Here is a 25,359-nt window from a genome sequence, read left to right as displayed (position 1 = left end):
TTCCAAACTAACTGTCACTAATCCTAATTTCAGAACCAGTGCCGAATCAATAACTTAGCTGCAGACCTGCGGCCAATGAAGCCATAGCTGGTAATGCTTAGTTCTTGAAGGACAAAACCATATCAAGCAGAACTTTATCAGAAAACAAAGGTACCTGGAAGTCTGGGTGGCCACCATGACAACCCCTGGACCTAGACATTTCCCATCTGCTTGCTTCAGGGCGAGATGGACAGATCTTTAGAAAATGTCCAGCGAGATCACAGTAGAGACAGAGTCCGATATGGCATCTATGCTTCATCTCTGCAGCATGAGAACTGGTAACTGCAACCTCCATTGGTTCCACCTCAGGTAAAGCCTGCCTTACACCTTGCAATTAAGCATACGATTTCGTATGCGATCGTACCCACCCCCATCGTATGTGTGGCACGTTCAATTTGTTGAATGTGTCGCACAGTGTTGTAACCCCCGTCACACGCACTTACCCTTCCATACGACCTCGATGTGGGCGGCGAACGTCCACTTCCTGGAGTGGGAGGGACGTTCGGCGTCACAGCGACGTCACACGGTAGGCGGCCAATAGAAGCAGAGGGGCGGAGCTGAGTGGGACGTTAACATCCCGCCCACCTCCTTCCTTCCGCGTAGCCGGCCGGGAGCCGCAGGACACAGGTAAGATCTGTTCATCGTTCCCGGGGTGTCACACACTGCGATGTGTGCTACCCCGGGTATGATGAACACCCCGACGTTCAATTTTTAGGAAATGAACAACGTGCGTGCGATGAAGGTTTTACCGTTCAATCGCAATCGCACGTAGCTGCTACATGCTACAATGTAACTTACGATGCCGGATGTGCATCACTTACGCCGTGACCCCGCCGACACATCGTAAGATACATTGCAGCGTGTAAAGAGCCCTTATGTCTGAAGACCCCCTCCCAGGAGGGACATCCCCAAAAGACCGAGGTCGCATGGTAAAGTATAGCTACAGCTTTCCCTCAGTTCCCTAAACTGATTCCTTTCCTTTGAAAATTTATGAAAAAGGGCCACTGAAGGTTCAGAAGAGGTGAACTGCGAATCTGCCAGCAGCGGAGAGCAATTGAGAGCTTTCATAAAGCTAGACACCTGGTCCTGCACCTGGAACTCAAGGTTCTGGTGCTCCTTAGGCAGATCCTCAATTATCTGGGTCAGATTTGCCACCCGATTACATAGTGTGTTAATGGGATCCATACCCGTTAGAAAAAAAGTGATATCCGGCCAATCGGAATGTGACGAGTCACTTCTCACGGACAAGTCGTGGAACAAGAGACGCAAGGAATATTGCGTCACATACCAGAAGAGCACGTCAAAGGCAAAAGGGTAAGGCAAAAGAATAGTCAGAAGGCAAGATCCGAGTTCAGGCAACCAAGATTAGCATAGCAGAACGCTAAGCACTAGGTACACTCACCACTGAGCACAGCTACGACTCACAATGGTCTGATCATTGTCTGCCAGCTTAATAGCCAGGCAATCACCCTGAATGATCGACACCTGCAGGAAGCCCAGCAGACCCGGCCAGATTGGGGGCCTGGGCTGTCACTAACAATACTGAGAGCCCAGCATGCCGCTGCTTCTATAGGGCGGCTGAGCTGTCACTCACTGCGCCCCGAGGACACTGTGATTGGTGACATCTTAACACTTTCCTTTATTCTCTTAAAGAACCCAGGATTCCCTTCCGATCTAAGCTTCGAGACCTGGAGGTGAGGGAGAAGGAGACGGCCACCTTCCAGTGCGAGGTCCCACACACCATCACCGAATCTGCCTGGTACAAGGAAGAGACCCAAATCCAGCAGAGCACCAAGTACAACATCGAGGAGGAAGGAACCATCCGCAGACTGACCATCCAGAACGTGACTGCCGATGACGACGCTGTCTACATCTGCGAGATGAAGGAGGGGAGCCGCACCATCGCGGAGCTGTCTGTGCAAGGTAACCGCCACTGTAAGGTAACCGCCACTGCAAGGTAACCGCCGGTGCAAGGTAACCGCCTGTGCAAGGCAACCACCAGTGCAAGGTAACTGCCACTGCAAGGTAACTGCCACTGCAAGGTAACCGCCAGTGCAAGGCAACCACCAGTGCAAGGTAACTGCCACTGCAAAGTAACCGCCAGTGCAAGGTAACCGCCGGTGCAAGGTAACCGCCTGTGCAAGGTAACCGCCAGTGCAAGGTAACCGCCGGTGCAAGGTAACCGCCTGTGCAAGGTAACCGCCAGTGCAAGGTAACTGCCACTGCAAGGTAACCGCCACTGCAAGGTAACCGCCACTGTAAGGTAACCGCCACTGCAAGGTAACCGCCGGTGCAAGGTAACCGCCTGTGCAAGGTAACCGCCAGTGCAAGGTAACCGCCAGTGCAAGGTAACTGCCACTGCAAGGTAACTGTCAGTGCAAGGTAACCGCCACTGCAAGGTAACCGCCACTGCAAGGTAACCGCCACTGCAAGGTAACTGCCACTGCAAGGTAACTGTCAGTGCAAGGTAACCGCCACTGCAAGGTAACCGCCACTGCAAGGTAACTGCCACTGCAAGGTAACTGCCACTGCAAGGTAACCGCCAGTGCAAGGTAACCGCCACTGCAAGGTAACCGTCAGTGCAAGGTAACCGCCACTGCAAGGTAACTGCCACTGCAAGGTAACTGCCACTGCAAGGTAACCGCCACTGCAAGGTAACCACCAGTGCAAGGTAACCGTCACTGCAAGGTAACCGCCACTGCAAGGTAACTGCCACTGCAAGGTAACCGTCAGTGCAAGGTAACCGCCAGTGCAAGGTAACTGTCAGTGCAAGGTAACCGCCACTGCAAGGTAACCGCCACTGCAAGGTAACCGCCACTGCAAGGTAACTGCCACTGCAAGGTAACTGTCAGTGCAAGGTAACCGCCACTGCAAGGTAACCGCCACTGCAAGGTAACTGCCACTGCAAGGTAACTGCCACTGCAAGGTAACCGCCAGTGCAAGGTAACCGCCACTGCAAGGTAACCGTCAGTGCAAGGTAACCGCCACTGCAAGGTAACTGCCACTGCAAGGTAACTGCCACTGCAAGGTAACCGCCACTGCAAGGTAACCACCAGTGCAAGGTAACCGCCACTGCAAGGTAACTGCCACTGCAAGGTAACTGCCACTGCAAGGTAACCGCCACTGCAAGGTAACCACCAGTGCAAGGTAACCGTCACTGCAAGGTAACCGCCACTGCAAGGTAACTGCCACTGCAAGGTAACTGCCACTGCAAGGTAACCGTCAGTGCAAGGTAACCGCCACTGCAAGGTAACTGTCACTGCAAGGTAACCGCCAGTGCAAGGTAACTGCCACTGCAAGGTAACCGCCAGTGCAAGGTAACCGCCACTGCAAGGTAACCGCCACTGCAAGGTAACCGTCAGTGCAAGGTAACCGCCAGTGCAAGGTAACCTCCAGTGCAAGGTAACCGCCGGTGCAAGGTAACCGTCAGTGCAAGGTAACCACCAGTGCAAGGTAATCGCCACTGCAAGGTAACCGCCGGTGCAAAGTAACCGCCGGTGAAAGGTAACCTCTGCTGCAGGCAGGAGAGGGAAAATAATAATAATAATAATAATAATAATAATAATAATAGAAATGGCAAGGGAATGTGGAATAAGATCAAGAAAACACCACAGACACAACAATATTGACCCAGAGGTTTATTTACTGTGAATGTGGGACATGATACAGCAGCAGAATAGTGACCGCAGCTCTGAAGCTGAGTGGAGGGTAAGACATGATGTAACAGCAGAATAGTGACTGCAGCTCTGGAGGTGACTGGAGGGTAAGACATGATGTAACAGCAGAATAGTGACTGTAGCTCTGGAGGTGACTGGAGGATAATACACAATGTAACAGCAGAATAATGATTGCATCTCTGGAGGTGAGTGGAAGATAAGGCATGTAACCGTAAAATAGTGACTGCAGCTCTGGAGACGACTGGAGGATAAGACATGATGTAACAGCATCTGGAGGATAAGATATAATAGTGACTGCAGTTCTGGAGGTGACTGGAGGATAAGGCATGATGTAAGAGCAGAATAGTGACTGCAGCTCTGGAGGTGACTGGAGGATAATACACAATGTAACAGCAGAATAATGATTGCATCTCTGGAGGTGAGTGGAAGATAAGGCATGTAACCGTAAAATAGTGACTGCAGCTCTGGAGACGACTGGAGGATAAGACATGATGTAACAGCATCTGGAGGATAAGATATAATAGTGACTGCAGTTCTGGAGGTGACTGGAGGATAAGGCATGATGTAAGAGCAGAATAGTGACTGCAGCTCTGGAGGTGACTGGAGGATAATACACAATGTAACAGCAGAATAATGATTGCATCTCTGGAGGTGAGTGGAAGATAAGGCATGTAACCGTAAAATAGTGACTGCAGCTCTGGAGACGACTGGAGGATAAGACATGATGTAACAGCATCTGGAGGATAAGATATAATAGTGACTGCAGTTCTGGAGGTGACTGGAGGATAAGGCATGATGTAAGAGCAGAATAGTGACTGCAGCTCTGGAGGTGACTGGAGGATAAGATATGATGTAAGAGCAGAATAGTGACTGCAGCTCTGGAGGTGACTTGAGGATAAGACATGATGTAAGAGCAGAATAGTGACTGCAGCTCTGGAGGTGACTGGAGGATAAGACATAATAGTGACTGCAGCTCTGGAGGTGACTGGAGGATAAGATATGATGTAAGAGCAGAATAGTGACTGCAGCTCTGGAGGTGACTGGAGGATAAGACATGATGTAAGAGCAGAATAGTGACTGCAGCTCTGGAGGCGACTGGAGGATAAGACATAATAGTGACTGCAGCTCTGGAGGTGACTGGAGGATAAGACATAATAGTGACTGCAGCTCTGGAGGTGACTGGAGGATAAGATATGATGTAAGAGCAGAATAGTGACTGCAGCTCTGGAGGCGACTGGAGGATAAGACATAATAGTGACTGCAGCTCTGGAGGTGACTGGAGGATAAGACATAATAGTGACTGCAGCTCGGAGGTGACTGGAGGATAAGACATAATAGTGACTGCAGCTCTGGAGGTGAGTGGAGGATAAGGCATGATGTAAGAGCAGAATAGTGACTGCAGCTCTGGAGGCGACTGGAGGATAAGACAATAGTGACTGCAGCTCTGGAGGCGACTGGAGGATAAGACATGATGTAAGAGCAGAATAGTGACTGTAGCTCTGAAGGCGTCTGGAGGATAAGACATAATAGTGACTGCAGCTCTGGAGGTGACTGGAGGATAAGACATAATAGTGACTGCAGCTCTGGAGGTGACTGGAGGATAAGACATGATGTAAGAGCAGAATAGTGACTGCAGCTCTGAAGGCGACTGGAGGATAAGACATAATAGTGACTGCAGCTCTGGAGGCGACTGGAGGATAAGACATAATAGTGACTGCAGATCGGAGGTGACTGGAGGATAAGACATAATAGTGACTGCAGCTCTGGAGGTGACTGGAGGATAAGACATAATAGTGACTGCAGCTCTGGAGGTGACTGGAGGATAAGACATAATAGTGACTGCAGCTCTGGAGGTGACTGGAGGATAAGACATAATAGTGACTGCAGCTCTGGAGGTGACTGGAGGATAAGACATAATAGTGACTGCAGCTCTGGAGGTGACTGGAGGATAAGACATAATAGTGACTGCAGCTCTGGAGGTGACTGGAGGATAAGACATAATAGTGACTGCAGCTCTGGAGGTGACTGGAGGATAAGACATTAAAGTGACTGCAGATCGGAGGTGACTGGAGGATAAGACATAGTGACTGCAGCTCGGAGGTGACTGGAGGATAAGACATAATAGTGACTGCAGCTCTGGAGGTGAGTGGAGGATAAGGCATAATAGTGACTGCAGCTCTGGGGGTGAGTGGAGGATAAGACATAATAGTGACTGCAGCTCGGAGGTGACTGGAGGATAAGACATAATAGTGACTGCAGCTCTGGAGGATAAGACATAATAGTGACTGCAGCTCTGGAGGTGAGTGGAGGATAAGGCATAATAGTGACTGCAGCTCTGGGGGTGAGTGGAGGATAAGACATAATAGTGACTGCAGCTCTGGGGTTGAGTGGAGGATAAGACATAATAGTGACTGCAGCTCTGGAGGTGACTGGAGGATAAGACATAATAGTGACTGCAGATCGGAGGTGACTGGAGGATAAGACATAGTGACAGCAGCTCTGGAGGTGACTGGAGGATAAGACATAATAGTGACTGCAGCTCGGAGGTGAGTGGAGGATAAGGCATAATAGTGACTGCAGCTCTGGGGGTGAGTGGAGGATAAGACATAATAGTGACTGCAGCTCTGGAGGTGACTGGAGGATAAGACATAGTAGTGACTGCAGCTCGGAGGTGAGTGGAGGATAAGACATAATAGTGACTGCAGCTCGGGGGTGACTGGAGGATAAGACATAGTGACTGCAGCTCTGGAGGTGACTGGAGGATAAGACATAGTGACTGCAGCTCTGGAGGTGAGTGGAGGATAAGACATAATAGTGACTGCAGCTCGGGGGTGACAGGAGGATAAGACATAATAGTGACTGCAGCTCTGGAGGTGACTGGAGGATAAGACATAATAGTGACTGCAGCTCGGAGGTGACTGGAGGATAAGACATAATAGTGACTGCAGCTCTGGGGGTGACTGGAGGATAAGACAGTGACTGCAGCTCGGAGGTGACTGGAGGATAAGACATAATAGTGACTGCAGCTCTGGGGGTGAGTGGAGGATAAGACATAATAGTGACTGCAGCTCTGGGGGTGAGTGGAGGATAAGACATAATAGTGACTGCAGCTCTGGAGGTGACTGGAGGATAAGACATAGTGACTGCAGCTCTGGAGGTGACTGGAGGATAAGACATAATAGTGACTGCAGCTCGGAGGTGACTGGAGGATAAGACATAATAGTGACTGCAGCTCGGAGGTGACTGGAGGATAAGACATAATAGTGACTGCAGCTCGGAGGTGACTGGAGGATAAGACATAATAGTGACTGCAGCTCGGAGGTGACTGGAGGATAAGACATAATAGTGACTGCAGCTCTGGAGGTGACTGGAGGATAAGACATAGTGACTACAGCTCGGAGGTGACTGGAGGATAAGACATAATAGTGACTGCAGCTCGGAGGTGACTGGAGGATAAGACATATTAGTGACTGCAGCTCTGGGGGTGACTGGAGGATAAGACATAATAGTGACTGCAGCTCGGAGGTGACTGGAGGATAAGACATAATAGTGACTGCAGCTCGGAGGTGACTGGAGGATAAGACATAATAGTGACTGCAGCTCGGAGGTGACTGGAGGATAAGACATAATAGTGACTGCAGCTCTGGGGGTGAGTGGAGGATAAGACATAATAGTGACTGCAGCTCTGGAGGTGACTGGAGGATAAGACATAATAGTGACTGCAGCTCGGAGGTGACTGGAGGATAAGACATAATAGTGACTGCAGCTCTGGGGGTGAGTGGAGGATAAGACATAATAGTGACTGCAGCTCTGGAGGTGACTGGAGGATAAGACATAATAGTGACTGCAGCTCGGAGGTGACTGGAGGATAAGACATAATAGTGACTGCAGCTCGGAGGTGACTGGAGGATAAGACATAATAGTGACTGCAGCTCTGGGGGTGAGTGGAGCACAGGACGTGGCTGTGGATCAGGAGGATCAGGGGCTTGTCCCCGGGTTATCTGGAGAGTATCATTTAGTAATGGCTGCCTGCGTCTTCTTCTTGCCATGTAGGTAACATTATAAAGAAGCTTCCCCGCAGGACGGCGGTCCCGGTCAGTGACACGGCCATCTTCTGTGTAGAGCTGGACAATGATGTGGAGAAGGTCAGGTGGACCATCAATGGTCAGAATGTGGTCCCAGACGGGCGCATCTCCATCACCTCCTCGGAGAAGCAGCACACCATGATCATCCGCGAGTGCAAGAACAGCGACTCCGGCGAGATCGCCTTCATAGCCGACGAGTGTAAGACGTCCACGCAGTTCACCGTCACCAGTGAGTGTCCACCAGGGACGCAGCAGAGTCTCGCCAGATGTGAGAGACGTGGCCTGAGTGTTGATTTTCTCCTTTACAGCCTTAAGAAAACCTCCTTCTAACGCACCCATTAACCCTGTGGTGACGGAGAAGACTGAAACATCTGTCAAATTAGTCTGGTCCCCTCCCCCAATGGACAGACCTGTGCCCATCGATGGGTACATTGTAGAACGGAAAAAGCTTGGAGCCATGAACTGGGTGAGGTGCCACGAAGCCCCCAATGTGCCCACCCCAGAGTTCATTGTCAGCCACATTCCAGATGAAGGAAGCTTCCACTTCCGGGTCAGTGCCGTGAACAGCTATGGACAGAGCCCCCATCTGGAGTTCCCAGGGACATTGTACCTCGGTAGGTGACTCAGCTGGGGGCCCCGGACCCCCGGAAGTAGAGTGGGATATCAGAGGAATTCAGTCTGTTGCATTCTTGTATTTTCTAGAACCGATTCCCTCCATTAAGACTCCTCTTAAGCCGGTTGAAGCCGTGGTTGGTGGAGAGGCCACATTCTCTGTTGACCTCACCACAGTGTCTTCTGGCTCATGGACCATAAATGGGACGGTGGTGGCAAGTAATGACCAGTATGTAGTGACGAGGGTGAAGAACACGCACATGCTGCTCATCAAGAGAGTCACCGAACACCAGGACCAAGCCGAGGTCACATTCACATGTAAAGGGATCGAGAGCAGCACCAAGCTCAAGGTCAGAGGTAAGTCACCCCCAGGCCACCCGGGCCACGTCTGCCAGGCCTCTCTACCTACTGCACCACCTACTGCACCAGACACAGGGGTTTGTCTTTCGAGTCTTGACTTCTGTATATAATTTCTTCATATGTCACCACATATTGCTGTATATATACAGTCATATGAAAAAGTTTGTGCACCCCTATTAATGTTACCCTTTTTTCTTTATAACAATTTGGGTTTTTGCTATTTCAGTTTCATATATCTAATAACTGATGGACTGAGGAATATTTCTGGATTGAAATGAGGTTTTTTGTACTAACAGAAAATGTGCAATCCGCATTTAAACAGAATTTGACCGGTGCATAAGTATGGGCACCTCAACATAAAAGTGACATTAATATTTTGTAGATCCTCCTTTTGCAGAAATCACAGCCTCTAGTGGCTTCCTGTAGCTTTTAATGAGTTCCTGGATCCTGGATGAAGGTATATTTGACCATTCCTGGTTACAAAACAATTCCAGTTCAGGTAAGTTTGATGGTCTCGAGCATGGACAGCCGCTTCACATCATCCCACAGATGTTCAATGATATCCAGGTCTGGGGACTGGGATGGCCATTCCAGAACATTGTAATTGTTCCTCTGCATGAATGCCTGAGTAGATTTGGAGCGGTGTTTTGGATCATTGTCTTGCTGAAATATCCATCCCCTGCGTAACTTCAACTTCGTCACTGATTCTTGCACATTATTGCCAAGAATCTGCTGATGCTGAGTTGAATCCATGCGACCCTCAACTTTAACAAGATTCCCGGTGCCGGCATTGGCCACACAGCCCCAAAGCATGATGGAACCTCCACCAAATGTTACTGTGGGTAGCAAGTGCTTTTCTTGGAATGCCGTGTTTTTTTGCCTCCATGCATAACGCCTTTTTGTATGACCAAACAACTCAATCTTTGTTTCATCAGTCCACAGGACCTTCTTCCAGAATGTAACTGGCTTGTCCAAATGTGCTTTTGCATACCTCAGGCGACTCTGTTTGTGGCGTGCTTGCAGAAACGGCTTCTTTCGCTTCACTCTCCCATACAGCTTCTCCTTGTGCAACGTGCGCTGTATTGTTGACCGATGCACAGTGACACCATCTGCAGCAAGATGATGCTGCAGGTCTTTGGAGGTGGTCTGTGGATTGTCCTTGACTGTTCTCACCATTCTTCTTCTCTGCCTTTCTGATATTTGTCTTGGCCTGCCACTTCTAGGCTTAACAAGAACTGTACCTGTGTTCTTCCATTTCCTTACTATGTTCCTCACAGTGGAAACTGACAGTTTAATCTCTGAGACAACTTTTTGTACCTTCCCCTGAACAACTATGTTGGATAATCTTTGTTTTCAGATCATTTGAGAGTTGTTTTGAGGAGCCCATGAGGCCACTCTTCATAGGAGATTCACATAGGAGAACAACTTGCAAGTGGCCACCTTAAATACCTTTTCTCATGATTGGATGCACCTGCCTATGAAGCTCAAAGCTCAATGAGGTCACAAAACCAATTTAGTGCTTTAGTAAGTCAGTAAAAAGTAGTTAGGAGGGTTCAAATCAAGACATTGATAAGGGTGCCCATACTTTTGCACCGGTCAAATTTAGTTTAAATGCAGATTGCACATTTTCTGTTAGTACAATAAACCTCATTTCAATCCAGAAATATTCCTCAGTCCATCAGTTATTAGATATGACACTGAAATAGCAAAAACCCAAATTGTTATAAAGAAAAAAGGTTAACATTAATAGGGGTGCACAAACTTTTTCATATGATTGTATATATATATATATATATATATATATATAAATATATATATATATATATATATATATATATATATATATATAAATATCAACATATGTATTTACACATATCACCTTATATCACCAAATATTGCCACATACCTCTGTATATCATTGAATATCACCACCTATCGCTTCGTATTATCATATATCACTGTGTACTTCCACATAGCACCTTATATCACCATATATCTCTGTATACTTCTAGAATATCCCCATATATTACCACATATCACTATGTGTCCTAGTATATCACTTTGTACCTCTACATATCACCTTATATCACTATATATATATATATATATATATATATATATATATATATATATATATATATATATATATATATATATTGTATATGGTATTTCTATAATATCCCCATATATCACCACATATCCCTGTATGTCACTGTACATCTCCACATATCACTGTATATATCCTTATATCGCTAAAATATCCCCACATATCACTGTATAAACCCTTATATCTCTATACTATCCCAACATATCACCACATATCCTCGCATTTCTCTATAATATCCCCACATATCACTGTATATATCCTTATATCTCTATAATATCCCAACATATCACCACATATCCTCGCATTTCTCTATAATATCCCCATATATCACCACATATCCCCGCATATCTCTATAATATCCCCATATATCACCACATATCCCCGCATATCTCTATAATATCCCCATATATCACCACATATCCCCGCATATCTCTATAATATCCCTATATATCACTGTATAAACTCTTATATCTCTATAATTCCTAACAGATCACCACATATCACCGCATATCTCTATAATTCCTAACAGATCACCACATATCCCCGCATATCTCTATAATATCCCCACATATCACTGTATATATCCTTATATCTCTATAATATCCCCACATATCACTGTATATATCCTTATATCTCTATAATATCCCCATATATCACCACATATCCCCGCATATCTCTATAATATCCCCATATATCACCACATATCCCCGCATATCTCTATAATATCCCCACATATCACTGTATAAACTCTTATATCTCTATAATTCTTAACAGATCACCACATATCACCGCATATCTCTATAATTGCTAACAGATCACCACATATCACCGCATTTCTCTATAATATCCCCACATATCACTGTATATATCCTTATATCTCTATAATATCCCCACATATCACTGTATATATCCTTATATCTCTATAATATCCCCATATATCACCACATATCCCCGCATATCTCTATAATATCCCCACATATCACCACATATCCCTGCATATGTCTATGATATCCCCACATATCACTGTATAAACCCTTATATCTCTATAATATCCCCATGTATCACCACATATCCTCGCATTTCTCTATAATATCCCCATATATCACCACATATCCCCGCATATCTCTATAATATCCCCATGTATCACCACATATCCTCGCATTTCTCTATAATATCCCCATATATCACCACATATCCCCGCATATCTCTATAATATCCCCATGTATCACCACATATCCTCGCATTTCTCTATAATATCCCCATATATCACCACATATCCCCGCATTTCTCTATAATATCCCCATATATCACCACATATCCCCGCATTTCTCTATAATATCCCCATGTATCACCACATATCCTCGCATTTCTCTATAATATCCCCATATATCACCACATATCCCCGCATTTCTCTATAATATCCCCATATATCACCACATATCCCCGCATTTCTCTATAATATCCCCATATATCACCACATATCCTCGCATTTCTCTATAATATCCCCATATATCACCACATATCCCCGCATTTCTCTATAATATCCCCATATATCACCACATATCCCCGCATTTCTCTATAATATCCCCATGTATCACCACATATCCTCGCATTTCTCTATAATATCCCCATATATCACCACATATCCCCGCATTTCTCTATAATATCCCCATATATCACCACATATCCCCGCATTTCTCTATAATATCCCCATGTATCACCACATATCCCCGCATTTCTCTATAATATCCCCATGTATCACCACATATCCTCGCATTTCTCTATAATATCCCCATATATCACCACATATCCCCGCATTTCTCTATAATATCCCCATATATCACCACATATCCCCGCATTTCTCTATAATATCCCCATGTATCACCACATATCCCCGCATTTCTCTATAATATCCCCATGTATCACCACATATCCTCGCATTTCTCTATAATATCCCCATATATCACCACATATCCCCGCATTTCTCTATAATATCCCCATGTATCACCACATATCCTCGCATTTCTCTATAATATCCCCATATATCACCACATATCCCCGCATTTCTCTATAATATCCCCATATATCACCACATATCCCCGCATTTCTCTATAATATCCCCATATATCACCACATATCCCCGCATTTCTCTATAATATCCCCATATATCACCACATATCCCCGCATTTCTCTATAATATCCCCATGTATCACCACATATCCTCGCATTTCTCTATAATATCCCCATATATCACCACATATCCCCGCATTTCTCTATAATATCCCCATATATCACCACATATCCCCGCATTTCTCTATAATATCCCCATATATCACCACATATCCTCGCATTTCTCTATAATATCCCCACATATCACTGTATATATCCTTATATCTCTATAATATCCCCACATATCACTGTATATATCCTTATATCTCTATAATATCCCCATGTATCACCACATATCCTCGCATATGTCTATGATATCCCCACATCTCACTGTATATATCCTTATATCTCTATAATATCCCCATGTATCACCACATATCCTCGCATATGTCTATGATATCCCCACATATCACTGTATATATCCTTATATCTCTATGATATCCCCACATCTCACTGTATATATCCTTATATCTCTATAATATCCCCACATATCACTGTATATATCCTTATATCTCTATAATATCCCCATGTATCACCACATATCCCTGCATATGTCTATGATATCCCCACATATCACTGTATATATCCTTATATCTCTATAATATCCCCATGTATCACCACATATCCCCGCATATGTCTATGATATCCCCACGTATCACTGTATATATCCTTATATCTCTATAATATCCCCACATATCACCACATATCCCCGCATATGTCTATGATATCCCCACATCTCACTGTATATATCCTTATATCTCTATAATATCCCCATGTATCACCACATATCCCCGCATATGTCTATGATATCCCCACATCTCACTGTATATATCCTTATATCTCTATAATATCCCCACGTATCACCACATATCCCCGCATATGTCTATGATATCCCCACGTATCACTGTATATTACCACATATTGCTACATATCACCTGTAGGGGTCCAGGTCTCTGGCAGCCGGTGGGATACGCACAGGCGCAGAGTTTTTACATAGATATATACAGTTTATTGTCCATCATAAACTTTACGGCTACAAATCAAAAACCTTTTTTCTCCATTACAAATGGATAACAAAGCCGTCCTTTCTTCAGGCCCAGTGTAAATACAGCAGCCTCATCAGGCTCAGTAATCCCGGCAGCAGCAGCTGAAGCAGTTTTCATGGTGCTCACCAGACCCAGTGTTCAGCTCCAGCTCCTCTCTGCTGAGAGCCCAGCTGCCATTACCGAGCCCAGCTGCCATTACCTAGCCCAGCTGCCATTACCGAGCCCAGCTGCCATTACCGGGCCTGTAACTCCACGTATGGAGTGATCCTTCCCACACAGTCTCTTTTGGTTGCTCCTAAATCCAGGACTAAAATCCAGTCAAATTAACCCTCTCAGTAACCTAGTGTTACTCGTGGCCAACCACCTCGGTGGCACATATCTGCCATCCAGGACCTTACCTTCTTCTTTCTTACATACCCCCTTTGCCCAAAGATAGAGCATCCACCTTTCCATGTGGCTTACCGGGTCTATACTCCCCACCGATCCCCTGGGACATGACAGCTCCTGGTCAGACATCCGATGAATTTGTCTGGACTATGAATGCTCTGGAGAACCCCGGCGTTTCCACCACTGGTTGCCTTCAGAGGGCCACTTTACGCTCTTTCAGTGTCCTCTCAGCCTCTGGAGACCGGTCCACCATGACTAATTGTGTGCCCTTCATGAGATCGATTAGAGGCGCTGCTATTAGGGACAACCTTCTGTAATAGTCTACTATTCCCAGGAAGGCCCTGACCAGTGAGGGGCATGGACAGTTCTGTATCGCCTCCTCTGCCGGCAGCTTCAGGGGTCCTATAGAACTTTACAAAGACACGAGCTTGAGGCTCAGTGAGTATCTGATGCCTGATGCCACCAGTGAGACCTGGGATTCCAGAACCTGCCCGGTTTTTTATGCCAATTTCACTAGTTTCAGTCAAGGAGCATCTGGATTTTAATACATCAGCTTCTAAGTATTTTTACTTGTAGAATCAGAATTGTTGTGTCACGTAAGGTGTTTGAGATATTGTGAAGTAGTAGATTTTCTTGTTTCCCATCTCTGATGTCTTTGTCACTTTTTACACTGACTTTTTTCCTGAGAACTTGGGTCAGTGATGGAGATGGTGACCGCTTTCTCCAGACGAGGAGCGACGTTCCCGGGAACGCTGGCACTCTGCAATCATCGGGGATTACTGTAGGTCTCTGATGAAAAACCTTACAAAAGAAAGGCATCCTCGTCATATTCTGCCGAAGGAAAATACTGTCGACTTTGTAGATGTCTTCTGTTTGAGGACTCTCTGGTAGTCAATATATGTAACCCCATGTCATGTATCAGGGTTCTTCTGCCGTCTCATAGTTGCGGTGTTATCTAATAAGTGAGACGTGATGGAAAAAAATCTGATTTCACCACTGAATTCAGAAGCCCAAAAATTAGTTACATGCGCCCATTCTCAAACCAGATACAGAAGAAAAGGTCACTTTTGTAGACTCGTGTGTCCGGCCGGGCGGTCTTGTGGAAGGGCACAAAGTTTCTGCCACTTTAACACCCAAAATGGTGGCTTTTGACTGGGCCAACAAACAAGGGGTTTCGAGCAGGTCCTTATCCTTCCAGGGTTAATTAGGTTGTCATAATATATTGAGAAGGGCTTCCTTGTCCCAGGTCGGTGTATTTTTTACTTGATCTGTTCCACCACCTCATAGGGTCTCCTCCACTTGGTAAGGAACTTGCTAACACAAGAACCCGAATCCCAGGTCTAAACTGTGTCCCTCGAGCCGACTGATTAGAACCCCTGGATTTTACCTGGCCCCTTTGGGGCCTCGACACAACAGATCCTTATTAGTGATGAAGGGGTGTGCTTGGCACTGCTCGTTACTCGATCCAGCAGTTAAGCTCATGGAAATCCAAACATGGACGTAGCCCATCATCCTTCTTTTTGACAAAGAAGAAACCCGCAGCCACAGAAGACGAGGATGGCCTAATGTGACCATTAGCCAAACTCTCCGTTATGTATTCCTTCAGAGCTTGCCTCTAAGGACCGGACAGATTGTGCAGTCTGCACTTGGGCAACTTGGTCCCTGGCTTCAACCTTATGGTGCAGTCATAAGGTCTGTGCGGCGACTGCTCCTGGCAACAGAGTCAGATCTCCTGATGCTGATATCTTAAGATTTAGCCCAATCTGGATCCACATCACCACAGAATCAGATCTCCTGACTCTGGATCCACATCACCACAGAGTCAGATCTCCTGATGCTGATATCTTAAGATTTAGCCCAATCTGGATCCACATCACCACAGAATCAGATCTCCTGACTCTGGATCCACATCACCTCAGAGTCAGATCTCCTGATGCTGATATCCTAAGATTTAGCCCAATCTGGATCCACATCACCACAGAGTCAGATCTCCTGATGCTGATATCTTAAGATTTAGCCCAATCTGGATCCACATCACCACAGAATCAGATCTCCTGATACTGATATCTTAAGATTTAGCCCAATCTGGATCCACATAACCTCAGAGTCAGATCTCCTGATACTGATATCTTAAGATGTAGCCCAATCTGGATCCACATAACCTCAGAGTCAGATCTCCTAATACTGATATCTTAAGATTTAGCCCAATCTGGATCCACATAACCTCAGAGTCAGATCTCCTGATGCTGATATCTTAAGATTTAGCCCAATCTGGATCCACATAACCTCAGAGTCAGATCTCCTGATGCTGATATCTTAAGATTTAGCCCAATCTGGATCCACATAACCTCAGAGTCAGATCTCCTGATGCTGATATCTTCAGATTTAGCCCAATCTAGATCCACATAACCTCAGAGTTAGATCTCCTGATGCTGATATCTTAAGATTTAGCCCAATTTGGATCCACATAACCTCAGAATCAGATCTCCTGATATCTTAAGATTTAGCCCTATCTGGATCCACATCACCTCAGAGTCAGATCTCCTGATGCTGATATCTTAAGATTTAGCCCAATCTGGATCCACACAACCTCAGAGTCAGATCTCCTGATACTGATATCTTAAGATTTAGCCCAATCTAGATCCACATAACCTCAGAGTCAGATCTCCTGATATCTTAAGATTTAGCCCAATCTGGATCCACACAACCTCAGAGTCAGATCTCCTGATGCTGATATCTTAAGATTTAGCCTTTGAGTTTCTGTAAGATATTGGTGAATCCTCTTAATCGCGCTCCAGTCTCTTTTGCGTGGCTTGCTTACACGTCGGCAGAGAATTCCGCCTGTGGCTGTGACATCGGACGAGTGGTGGTTGCTATGTACAGGATTGCCCCCACTGCTGGTCTGTGACTCTCATTGCTGGGCAGCAGATCTTCTCCATCCAGCTTTAGGTAGGACAGATCTATTGATGTTGACCTTTGGCCTCTGACATTAAAAACTGCAGAAATTTTGGAACTTTGGTTGAGAAGAAAACTCAAATCTTCCTCTTTCTGGATTTGGATTCCCAAATAATATGTCCCATTTCCAAGGTCCTTTGTCTCAGTGTTGGTTGAGAATTTCCCCGAGCTTTGCAGTTTCCTCTTCAGCTTGATGACATACGATCACATCGTCTACACATAAAGGAACGTACATGCACCCCTCCTCTACACTCTTCATGTACAAGCATGGATCTTTTAAACCCTTCATCGATCGACAGTCACTTTATTTTCCGGGTCCATGCTCTCGCCGGCGGCTGAAGACCAAGCAGAGAGTTTTGTATTCTACAACCAAGGTGCTCTTCACCGTTTTTAGTATATCCTTCAGGTTGGGTCATGTACAACTCTCATGTATCGAAGCCTTTTCTGAGTGAGCGTCTCATGTATCGAAGCCTTTTCTGAGTGAGCGTCTCATGTATCGAAGCCTTTTCTGAGTGAGCGTCTCATGTATCGAAGCCTTTTCTGAGTGAGCGTCTCATGTATATAAGCCTTCTCTGAGTGACCGTCTCATGTATCTAAGCCTTCTCTGAGTGAGCGTCTCAAGTATCTAAGCTTTTTCTGAGTGAGCGTCTCATGTATCTAAGCCTTTTTTGAGTGAGCGTCTCATGTATCTAAGCCTTTTCTGAGTGACCGTCTCATGTATCGAAGCCTTCTTTGAGTGAGCGTCTCATGTATCTAAGCCTTTTCTGAGTGAGCGTCTCATGTATCTAAGCCTTTTTTGAGTGAGCGTCTCTTGTATCGAAGCCTTTTCTGAGTGAGCGTCTCATGTATCGAAGCCTTTTCTGAGTGACCGTCTCATGTATCGAAGCCTTCTCTGATTGACCGTCTCATGTATCTAAGCCTTCTCTGAGTGAGCGTCTCATGTATCTAAGCCTTCTCTGAGTGAGCGTCTCATGTATCTAAGCCTTCTCTGAGTGAGCGTCTCATGTATCTAAGCCTTCTCTGAGTGAGCGTCTCATGTATCTAAGCCTTCTCTGAGTGAGTGGCTCATGTATCTAAGCCTTCTCTGAGTGAGCGTCTCATGTATCTAAGCCTTCTTTGAGTGACCGTCTCATGTATCTAAGCCTTTTCTGAGTGAGCGTCTCATGTATCGAAGCCTTTTCTGAGTGACCGTCTCATGTATCGAAGCCTTTTTTGAGTGACCGTCTCATGTATCTAAGCCTTCTCTGAGTGAGCGTCTCATGTATCTAAGCCTTCTCTGAGTGAGCGTCTCATGTATCTAAGCCTTCTCTGAGTGACCGTCTCATGTATCGAAGCCTTTTCTGAGTGACCGTCTCATGTATCTAAGCCTTCTCTGAGTGAGCGTCTCATGTATCTAAGCCTTCTCTGAGTGACCGTCTCTTGTATCGAAGCCTTCTCTGAGTGAGCTTCTCATGTATCTAAGCCTTCTCTGAGTGACCGTCTCTTGTATCGAAGCCTTTTCTGAGTGAGCGTCTCATGTATCTAAGCCTTCTCTGAGTGAGCGTCTCATGTATCTAAGCCTTCTCTGAGTGAGCGTCTCTTGTATCGAAGCCTTCTCTGAGTGACCGTCTCTTGTATCGAAGCCTTCTCTGAGTGAGCGTCTCATGTATCTAAGACTTCTTTGAGTGACCGTCTCATGTATCTAAGCCTTTTCTGAGTGAGCGTCTCATGTATCTAAGCCTTCTTTGAGTGAGCGTCTCATGTATCGAAGCCTTCTCTGAGTGAGCGTCTCATGTATCTAAGCCTTTTCTGAGTGACCGTCTCATGTATCTAAGCCTTCTTTGAGTGAGCGTCTCATGTATCGAAGCCTTCTCTGAGTGAGCGTCTCATGTATCTAAGCCTTCTTTGAGTGACCGTCTCATGTATCTAAGCCTTTTCTGAGTGAGCGTCTCATGTATCGAAGCCTTCTCTGAGTGACCGTCTCTTGTATCGAAGCCTTCTCTGAGTGAGCGTCTCATGTATCTAAGCCTTCTTTGAGTGACCGTCTCATGTATCTAAGCCTTCTCTGAGTGAGCGTCTCATGTATCGAAGCCTTCTCTGAGTGACCGTCTCTTGTATCGAAGCCTTCTCTGAGTGAGCGTCTCATGTATCTAAGCCTTCTTTGAGTGACCGTCTCATGTATCTAAGCCTTCTCTGAGTGAGCGTCTCATGTATCGAAGCCTTCTCTGAGTGACCGTCTCATGTATCTAAGCCTTTTCTGAGTGAGCGTCTCATGTATGTAAGCCTTCTCTGAGTGACCGTCTCTTGTATCGAAGCCTTCTCTGAGTGAGCGTCTCATGTATCTAAGCCTTCTCTGAGTGACCGTCTCTTGTATCGAAGCCTTCTCTGAGTGACCGTCTCATGTATCTAAGCCTTTTCTGAGTGAGCGTCTCATGTATCTAAGCCTTCTCTGAGTGACCGTCTCTTGTATCGAAGCCTTTTCTGAGTGAGCGTCTCATGTATCTAAGCCTTCTCTGAGTGACCGTCTCTTGTATCGAAGCCTTCTCTGAGTGAGCGTCTCATGTATCTAAGCCTTCTCTGAGTGACCGTCTCTTGTATCGAAGCCTTTTCTGAGTGAGCGTCTCATGTATCTAAGCCTTCTCTGAGTGAGCGTCTCATGTATCTAAGCCTTCTCTAAGTGACCGTCTCTTGTATCTAAGCCTTCTCTGAGTGAGCGTCTCATGTATCTAAGCCTTTTCTGAGTGACCGTCTCTTGTATCTAAGCCTTCTCTGAGTGAGCGTCTCATGTATCTAAGCCTTCTCTGAGTGACCGTCTCTTGTATCTAAGCCTTCTCTGAGTGAGCGTCTCATGTATCTAAGCCTTTTCTGAGTGACCGTCTCTTGTATCGAAGCCTTCTCTGAGTGACCGTCTCTTGTATCTAAGCCTTCTCTGAGTGAGCGTCTCATGTATCGAAGCCTTCTCTGAGTGAGCGTCTCATGTATCTAAGCCTTCTTTGAGTGAACGTCTCATGTATCGAAGCCTTCTCTGAGTGACCGTCTCATGTATCTAAGCCTTCTCTGAGTGAGCGTCTCATGTATCTAAGCCTTCTCTGAGTGAGCGTCTCATGTATCGAAGCCTTCTTTGAGTGACCGTCTCATGTATCTAAGCCTTTTCTGAGTGAGCGTCTCATGTATCGAAGCCTTCTCTGAGTGACCGTCTCTTGTATCGAAGCCTTCTCTGAGTGAGCGTCTCATGTATCTAAGCCTTCTTTGAGTGACCGTCTCATGTATCTAAGCCTTCTCTGAGTGAGCGTCTCATGTATCTAAGCCTTCTCTGAGTGACCGTCTCATGTATCGAAGCCTTCTCTGAGTGACCGTCTCTTGTATCGAAGCCTTCTCTGAGTGACCGTCTCATGTATCTAAGCCTTTTCTGAGTGAGCGTCTCATGTATGTAAGCCTTCTCTGAGTGACCGTCTCTTGTATCGAAGCCTTCTCTGAGTGAGCGTCTCATGTATCTAAGCCTTCTCTGAGTGACCGTCTCTTGTATCGAAGCCTTCTCTGAGTGACCGTCTCATGTATCTAAGCCTTTTCTGAGTGAGCGTCTCATGTATCTAAGCCTTCTCTGAGTGACCGTCTCTTGTATCGAAGCCTTTTCTGAGTGAGCGTCTCATGTATCTAAGCCTTCTCTGAGTGACCGTCTCTTGTATCGAAGCCTTCTCTGAGTGAGCGTCTCATGTATCTAAGCCTTCTCTGAGTGACCGTCTCTTGTATCGAAGCCTTTTCTGAGTGAGCGTCTCATGTATCTAAGCCTTCTCTGAGTGAGCGTCTCATGTATCTAAGCCTTCTCTGAGTGACCGTCTCTTGTATCTAAGCCTTCTCTGAGTGAGCGTCTCATGTATCTAAGCCTTTTCTGAGTGACCGTCTCTTGTACCTAAGCCTTCTCTGAGTGAGCGTCTCATGTATCTAAGCCTTCTCTGAGTGACCGTCTCTTGTATCTAAGCCTTCTCTGAGTGAGCGTCTCATGTATCTAAGCCTTTTCTGAGTGACCGTCTCTTGTATCGAAGCCTTCTCTGAGTGACCGTCTCTTGTATCTAAGCCTTCTCTGAGTGAGCGTCTCATGTATCGAAGCCTTCTCTGAGTGAGCGTCTCATGTATCTAAGCCTTCTTTGAGTGAACGTCTCATGTATCGAAGCCTTCTCTGAGTGACCGTCTCATGTATCTAAACCTTCTCTGAGTGAGCGTCTCATGTATCTAAGCCTTCTCTGAGTGAGCGTCTCATGTATCGAAGCCTTTTCTGAGTGACCGTCTCATGTATCTAAGCCTTCTCTGAGTGAGCGTCTCATGTATCGAAGCCTTCTCTGAGTGAGCGTCTCATGTATCTAAGCCTTTTCTGAGTGAGCGTCTCATGTATCTAAGACTTCTCTGAGTGAGCGTCTCATGTATCTAAGCCTTCTTTGAGTGACCGTCTCATGTATCTAAGACTTCTCTGAGTGAGCGTCTCATGTATCTAAGCCTTCTTTGAGTGACCGTCTCATGTATCTAAGCCTTCTCTGAGTGAGCGTCTCATGTATCGAAGCCTTCTCTGAGTGAGCGTCTCATGTATCGAAGCCTTTTCTGAGTGAGCGTCTCATGTATCTAAGCCTTCTCTGAGTGACCGTCTCTTGTATCGAAGCCTTCTCTGAGTGACCGTCTCATGTATCTAAGCCTTTTCTGAGTGAGCGTCTCATGTATCTAAGCCTTCTCTGAGTGAGCGTCTCATGTATCTAAGCCTTCTCTGAGTGACCGTCTCTTGTATCGAAGCCTTCTCTGAGTGAGCGTCTCATGTATCTAAGCCTTCTCTGAGTGACCGTCTCTTGTATCGAAGCCTTTTCTGAGTGAGCGTCTCATGTATCTAAGCCTTCTCTGAGTGACCGTCTCTTGTATCGAAGCCTTCTCTGAGTGAGCGTCTCATGTATCTAAGCCTTCTCTGAGTGACCGTCTCTTGTATCGAAGCCTTTTCTGAGTGAGCGTCTCATGTATCTAAGCCTTCTCTGAGTGACCGTCTCTTGTATCGAAGCCTTCTCTGAGTGAGCGTCTCTTGTATCTAAGCCTTCTCTGAGTGACCGTCTCATGTATCGAAGCCTTTTCTGAGTGACCGTCTCATGTATCTAAGCCTTCTCTGAGTGACCGTCTCTTGTATCGAAGCCTTTTCTGAGTGAGCGTCTCATGTATCTAAGCCTTCTCTGAGTGACCGTCTCATGTATCTAAGCCTTCTCTGAGTGAGCGTCTCATGTATCTAAGCCTTCTCTGAGTGACCGTCTCATGTATCTAAGCCTTTTCTGAGTGAGCGTCTCATGTATCTAAGCCTTTTCTGAGTGAGCGTCTCTTGTATCGAAGCCTTCTCTGAGTGACCGTCTCATGTATCTAAGCCTTCTCTGAGTGACCGTCTCATGTATCTAAGCCTTTTCTGAGTGACCGTCTCATGTATCGAAGCCTTTTCTGAGTGAGCGTCTCATGTATCTAAGCCTTTTCTGAGTGAGCGTCTCTTGTATCGAAGCCTTCTCTGAGTGACCGTCTCATGTATCTAAGCCTTCTCTGAGTGAGCGTCTCATGTATCGAAGCCTTTTCTGAGTGACCGTCTCATGTATCGAAGCCTTTTCTGAGTGAGCGTCTCATGTATCTAAGCCTTCTCTGAGTGACCGTCTCATGTATCTAAGCCTTTTCTGAGTGAGCGTCTCTTGTATCGAAGCCTTCTCTGAGTGACCGTCTCATGTATCGAAGCCTTTTCTGAGTGAGCGTCTCATGTATCTAAGACTTCTCTGAGTGAGCGTCTCATGTATCTAAGCCTTCTTTGAGTGACCGTCTCATGTATCTAAGACTTCTCTGAGTGAGCGTCTCATGTATCTAAGCCTTCTTTGAGTGACCGTCTCATGTATCTAAGCCTTCTCTGAGTGAGCGTCTCATGTATCGAAGCCTTCTCTGAGTGAGCGTCTCATGTATCGAAGCCTTTTCTGAGTGAGCGTCTCATGTATCCAAGCCTTCTCTGAGTGACCGTCTCTTGTATCGAAGCCTTCTCTGAGTGACCGTCTCATGTATCTAAGCCTTTTCTGAGTGACCGTCTCTTGTATCGAAGCCTTCTCTGAGTGAGCGTCTCATGTATCTAAGCCTTCTCTGAGTGACCGTCTCTTGTATCGAAGCCTTTTCTGAGTGAGCGTCTCATGTATCTAAGCCTTCTCTGAGTGACCGTCTCATGTATCGAAGCCTTTTCTGAGTGAGCGTCTCATGTATCGAAGCCTTTTCTGAGTGACCGTCTCATGTATCTAAGCCTTTTCTGAGTGAGCGTCTCTTGTATCGAAGCCTTCTCTGAGTGACCGTCTCATGTATCTAAGCCTTCTCTGAGTGAGCGTCTCATGTATCGAAGCCTTTTCTGAGTGACCGTCTCATGTATCGAAGCCTTTTCTGAGTGAGCGTCTCATGTATCGAAGCCTTTTCTGAGTGAGCGTCTCATGTATCGAAGCCTTTTCTGAGTGAGCGTCTCATGTATCTAAGACTTCTCTGAGTGAGCGTCTCATGTATCTAAGCCTTCTTTGAGTGACCGTCTCATGTATCTAAGACTTCTCTGAGTGAGCGTCTCATGTATCTAAGCCTTCTTTGAGTGACCGTCTCATGTATCTAAGCCTTCTCTGAGTGAGCGTCTCATGTATCGAAGCCTTCTCTGAGTGAGCGTCTCATGTATCGAAGCCTTTTCTGAGTGAGCGTCTCATGTATCTAAGCCTTCTCTGAGTGACCGTCTCTTGTATCGAAGCCTTCTCTGAGTGACCGTCTCATGTATCTAAGCCTTTTCTGAGTGAGCGTCTCATGTATCTAAGCCTTCTCTGAGTGAGCGTCTCATGTATCTAAGCCTTCTCTGAGTGACCGTCTCTTGTATCGAAGCCTTCTCTGAGTGAGCGTCTCATGTATCTAAGCCTTCTCTGAGTGACCGTCTCTTGTATCGAAGCCTTTTCTGAGTGAGCGTCTCATGTATCTAAGCCTTCTCTGAGTGACCGTCTCATGTATCGAAGCCTTTTCTGAGTGACCGTCTCATGTATCTAAGCCTTCTCTGAGTGAGCGTCTCATGTATCTAAGCCTTTTCTGAGTGAGCGTCTCATGTATCTAAGCCTTTTCTGAGTGAGCGTCTCTTGTATCGAAGCCTTCTCTGAGTGACCGTCTCATGTATCTAAGCCTTTTCTGAGTGAGCGTCTCATGTATCTAAGCCTTTTCTGAGTGAGCGTCTCATGTATCGAAGCCTTTTCTGAGTGACCGTGTCATGTATCTAAGCCTTCTCTGAGTGACCGTCTCATGTATCGAAGCCTTTTCTGAGTGAGCGTCTCATGTATCGAAGCCTTTTCTGAGTGACCGTCTCATGTATCTAAGCCTTTTCTGAGTGAGCGTCTCTTGTATCGAAGCCTTCTCTGAGTGACCGTCTCATGTATCTAAGCCTTCTCTGAGTGAGCGTCTCATGTATCGAAGCCTTTTCTGAGTGAGCGTCTCATGTATCGAAGCCTTTTCTGAGTGAGCGTCTCATGTATCGAAGCCTTTTCTGAGTGACCGTCTCATGTATCTAAGCCTTTTCTGAGTGACCGTCTCATGTATCTAAGCCTTCTCTGAGTGAGCGTCTCATGTATCTAAGCCTTTTCTGAGTGAGCGTCTCATGTATCTAAGCCTTTTCTGAGTGAGCGTCTCTTGTATCGAAGCCTTCTCTGAGTGACCGTCTCATGTATCTAAACCTTTTCTGAGTGAGCGTCTCATGTATCTAAGCCTTTTCTGAGTGAGCGTCTCCTGTATCGAAGCCTTTTCTGAGTGACCGTCTCATGTATCTAAGCCTTCTCTGTGTGAGCGTCTCATGTATCGAAGCCTTTTCTGAGTGAGCGTCTCATGTATCGAAGCCTTTTCTGAGTGACCGTCTCATGTATCTAAGCCTTCTCTGAGTGAGCGTCTCATGTATC

At 46.0% G+C, this 25,359-nt stretch overlaps 1 protein-coding gene across 19 annotated transcripts in view; it reads left to right on the top strand.

Moving 5' to 3' along the window:
• Positions 1-25,359, top strand: part of OBSCN (obscurin, cytoskeletal calmodulin and titin-interacting RhoGEF) — an 882,373-nt gene that overhangs the window by 137,107 nt on the left and 719,907 nt on the right. For all 19 annotated transcript variants that reach the window (XM_075315914.1, XM_075315911.1, XM_075315913.1 and 16 more), the window contains exons 3-6: positions 1,693-1,962; positions 7,770-8,030; positions 8,110-8,415; positions 8,504-8,770. In XM_075315914.1, coding sequence (XP_075172029.1) covers positions 1,693-1,962; positions 7,770-8,030; positions 8,110-8,415; positions 8,504-8,770 — 1,104 coding nt within the window. The remainder of the gene's footprint in view (positions 1-1,692; positions 1,963-7,769; positions 8,031-8,109; positions 8,416-8,503; positions 8,771-25,359) is intronic.

Source organism: Anomaloglossus baeobatrachus, chromosome 6 (genome assembly GCF_048569485.1).
Source record: "Anomaloglossus baeobatrachus isolate aAnoBae1 chromosome 6, aAnoBae1.hap1, whole genome shotgun sequence".
In the NCBI taxonomy this organism is placed as follows: domain Eukaryota; kingdom Metazoa; phylum Chordata; class Amphibia; order Anura; family Aromobatidae; genus Anomaloglossus; species Anomaloglossus baeobatrachus.
Note: the sequence above shows the minus strand (reverse complement) of the source record. Positions and strands in the feature narration are given on the sequence as shown.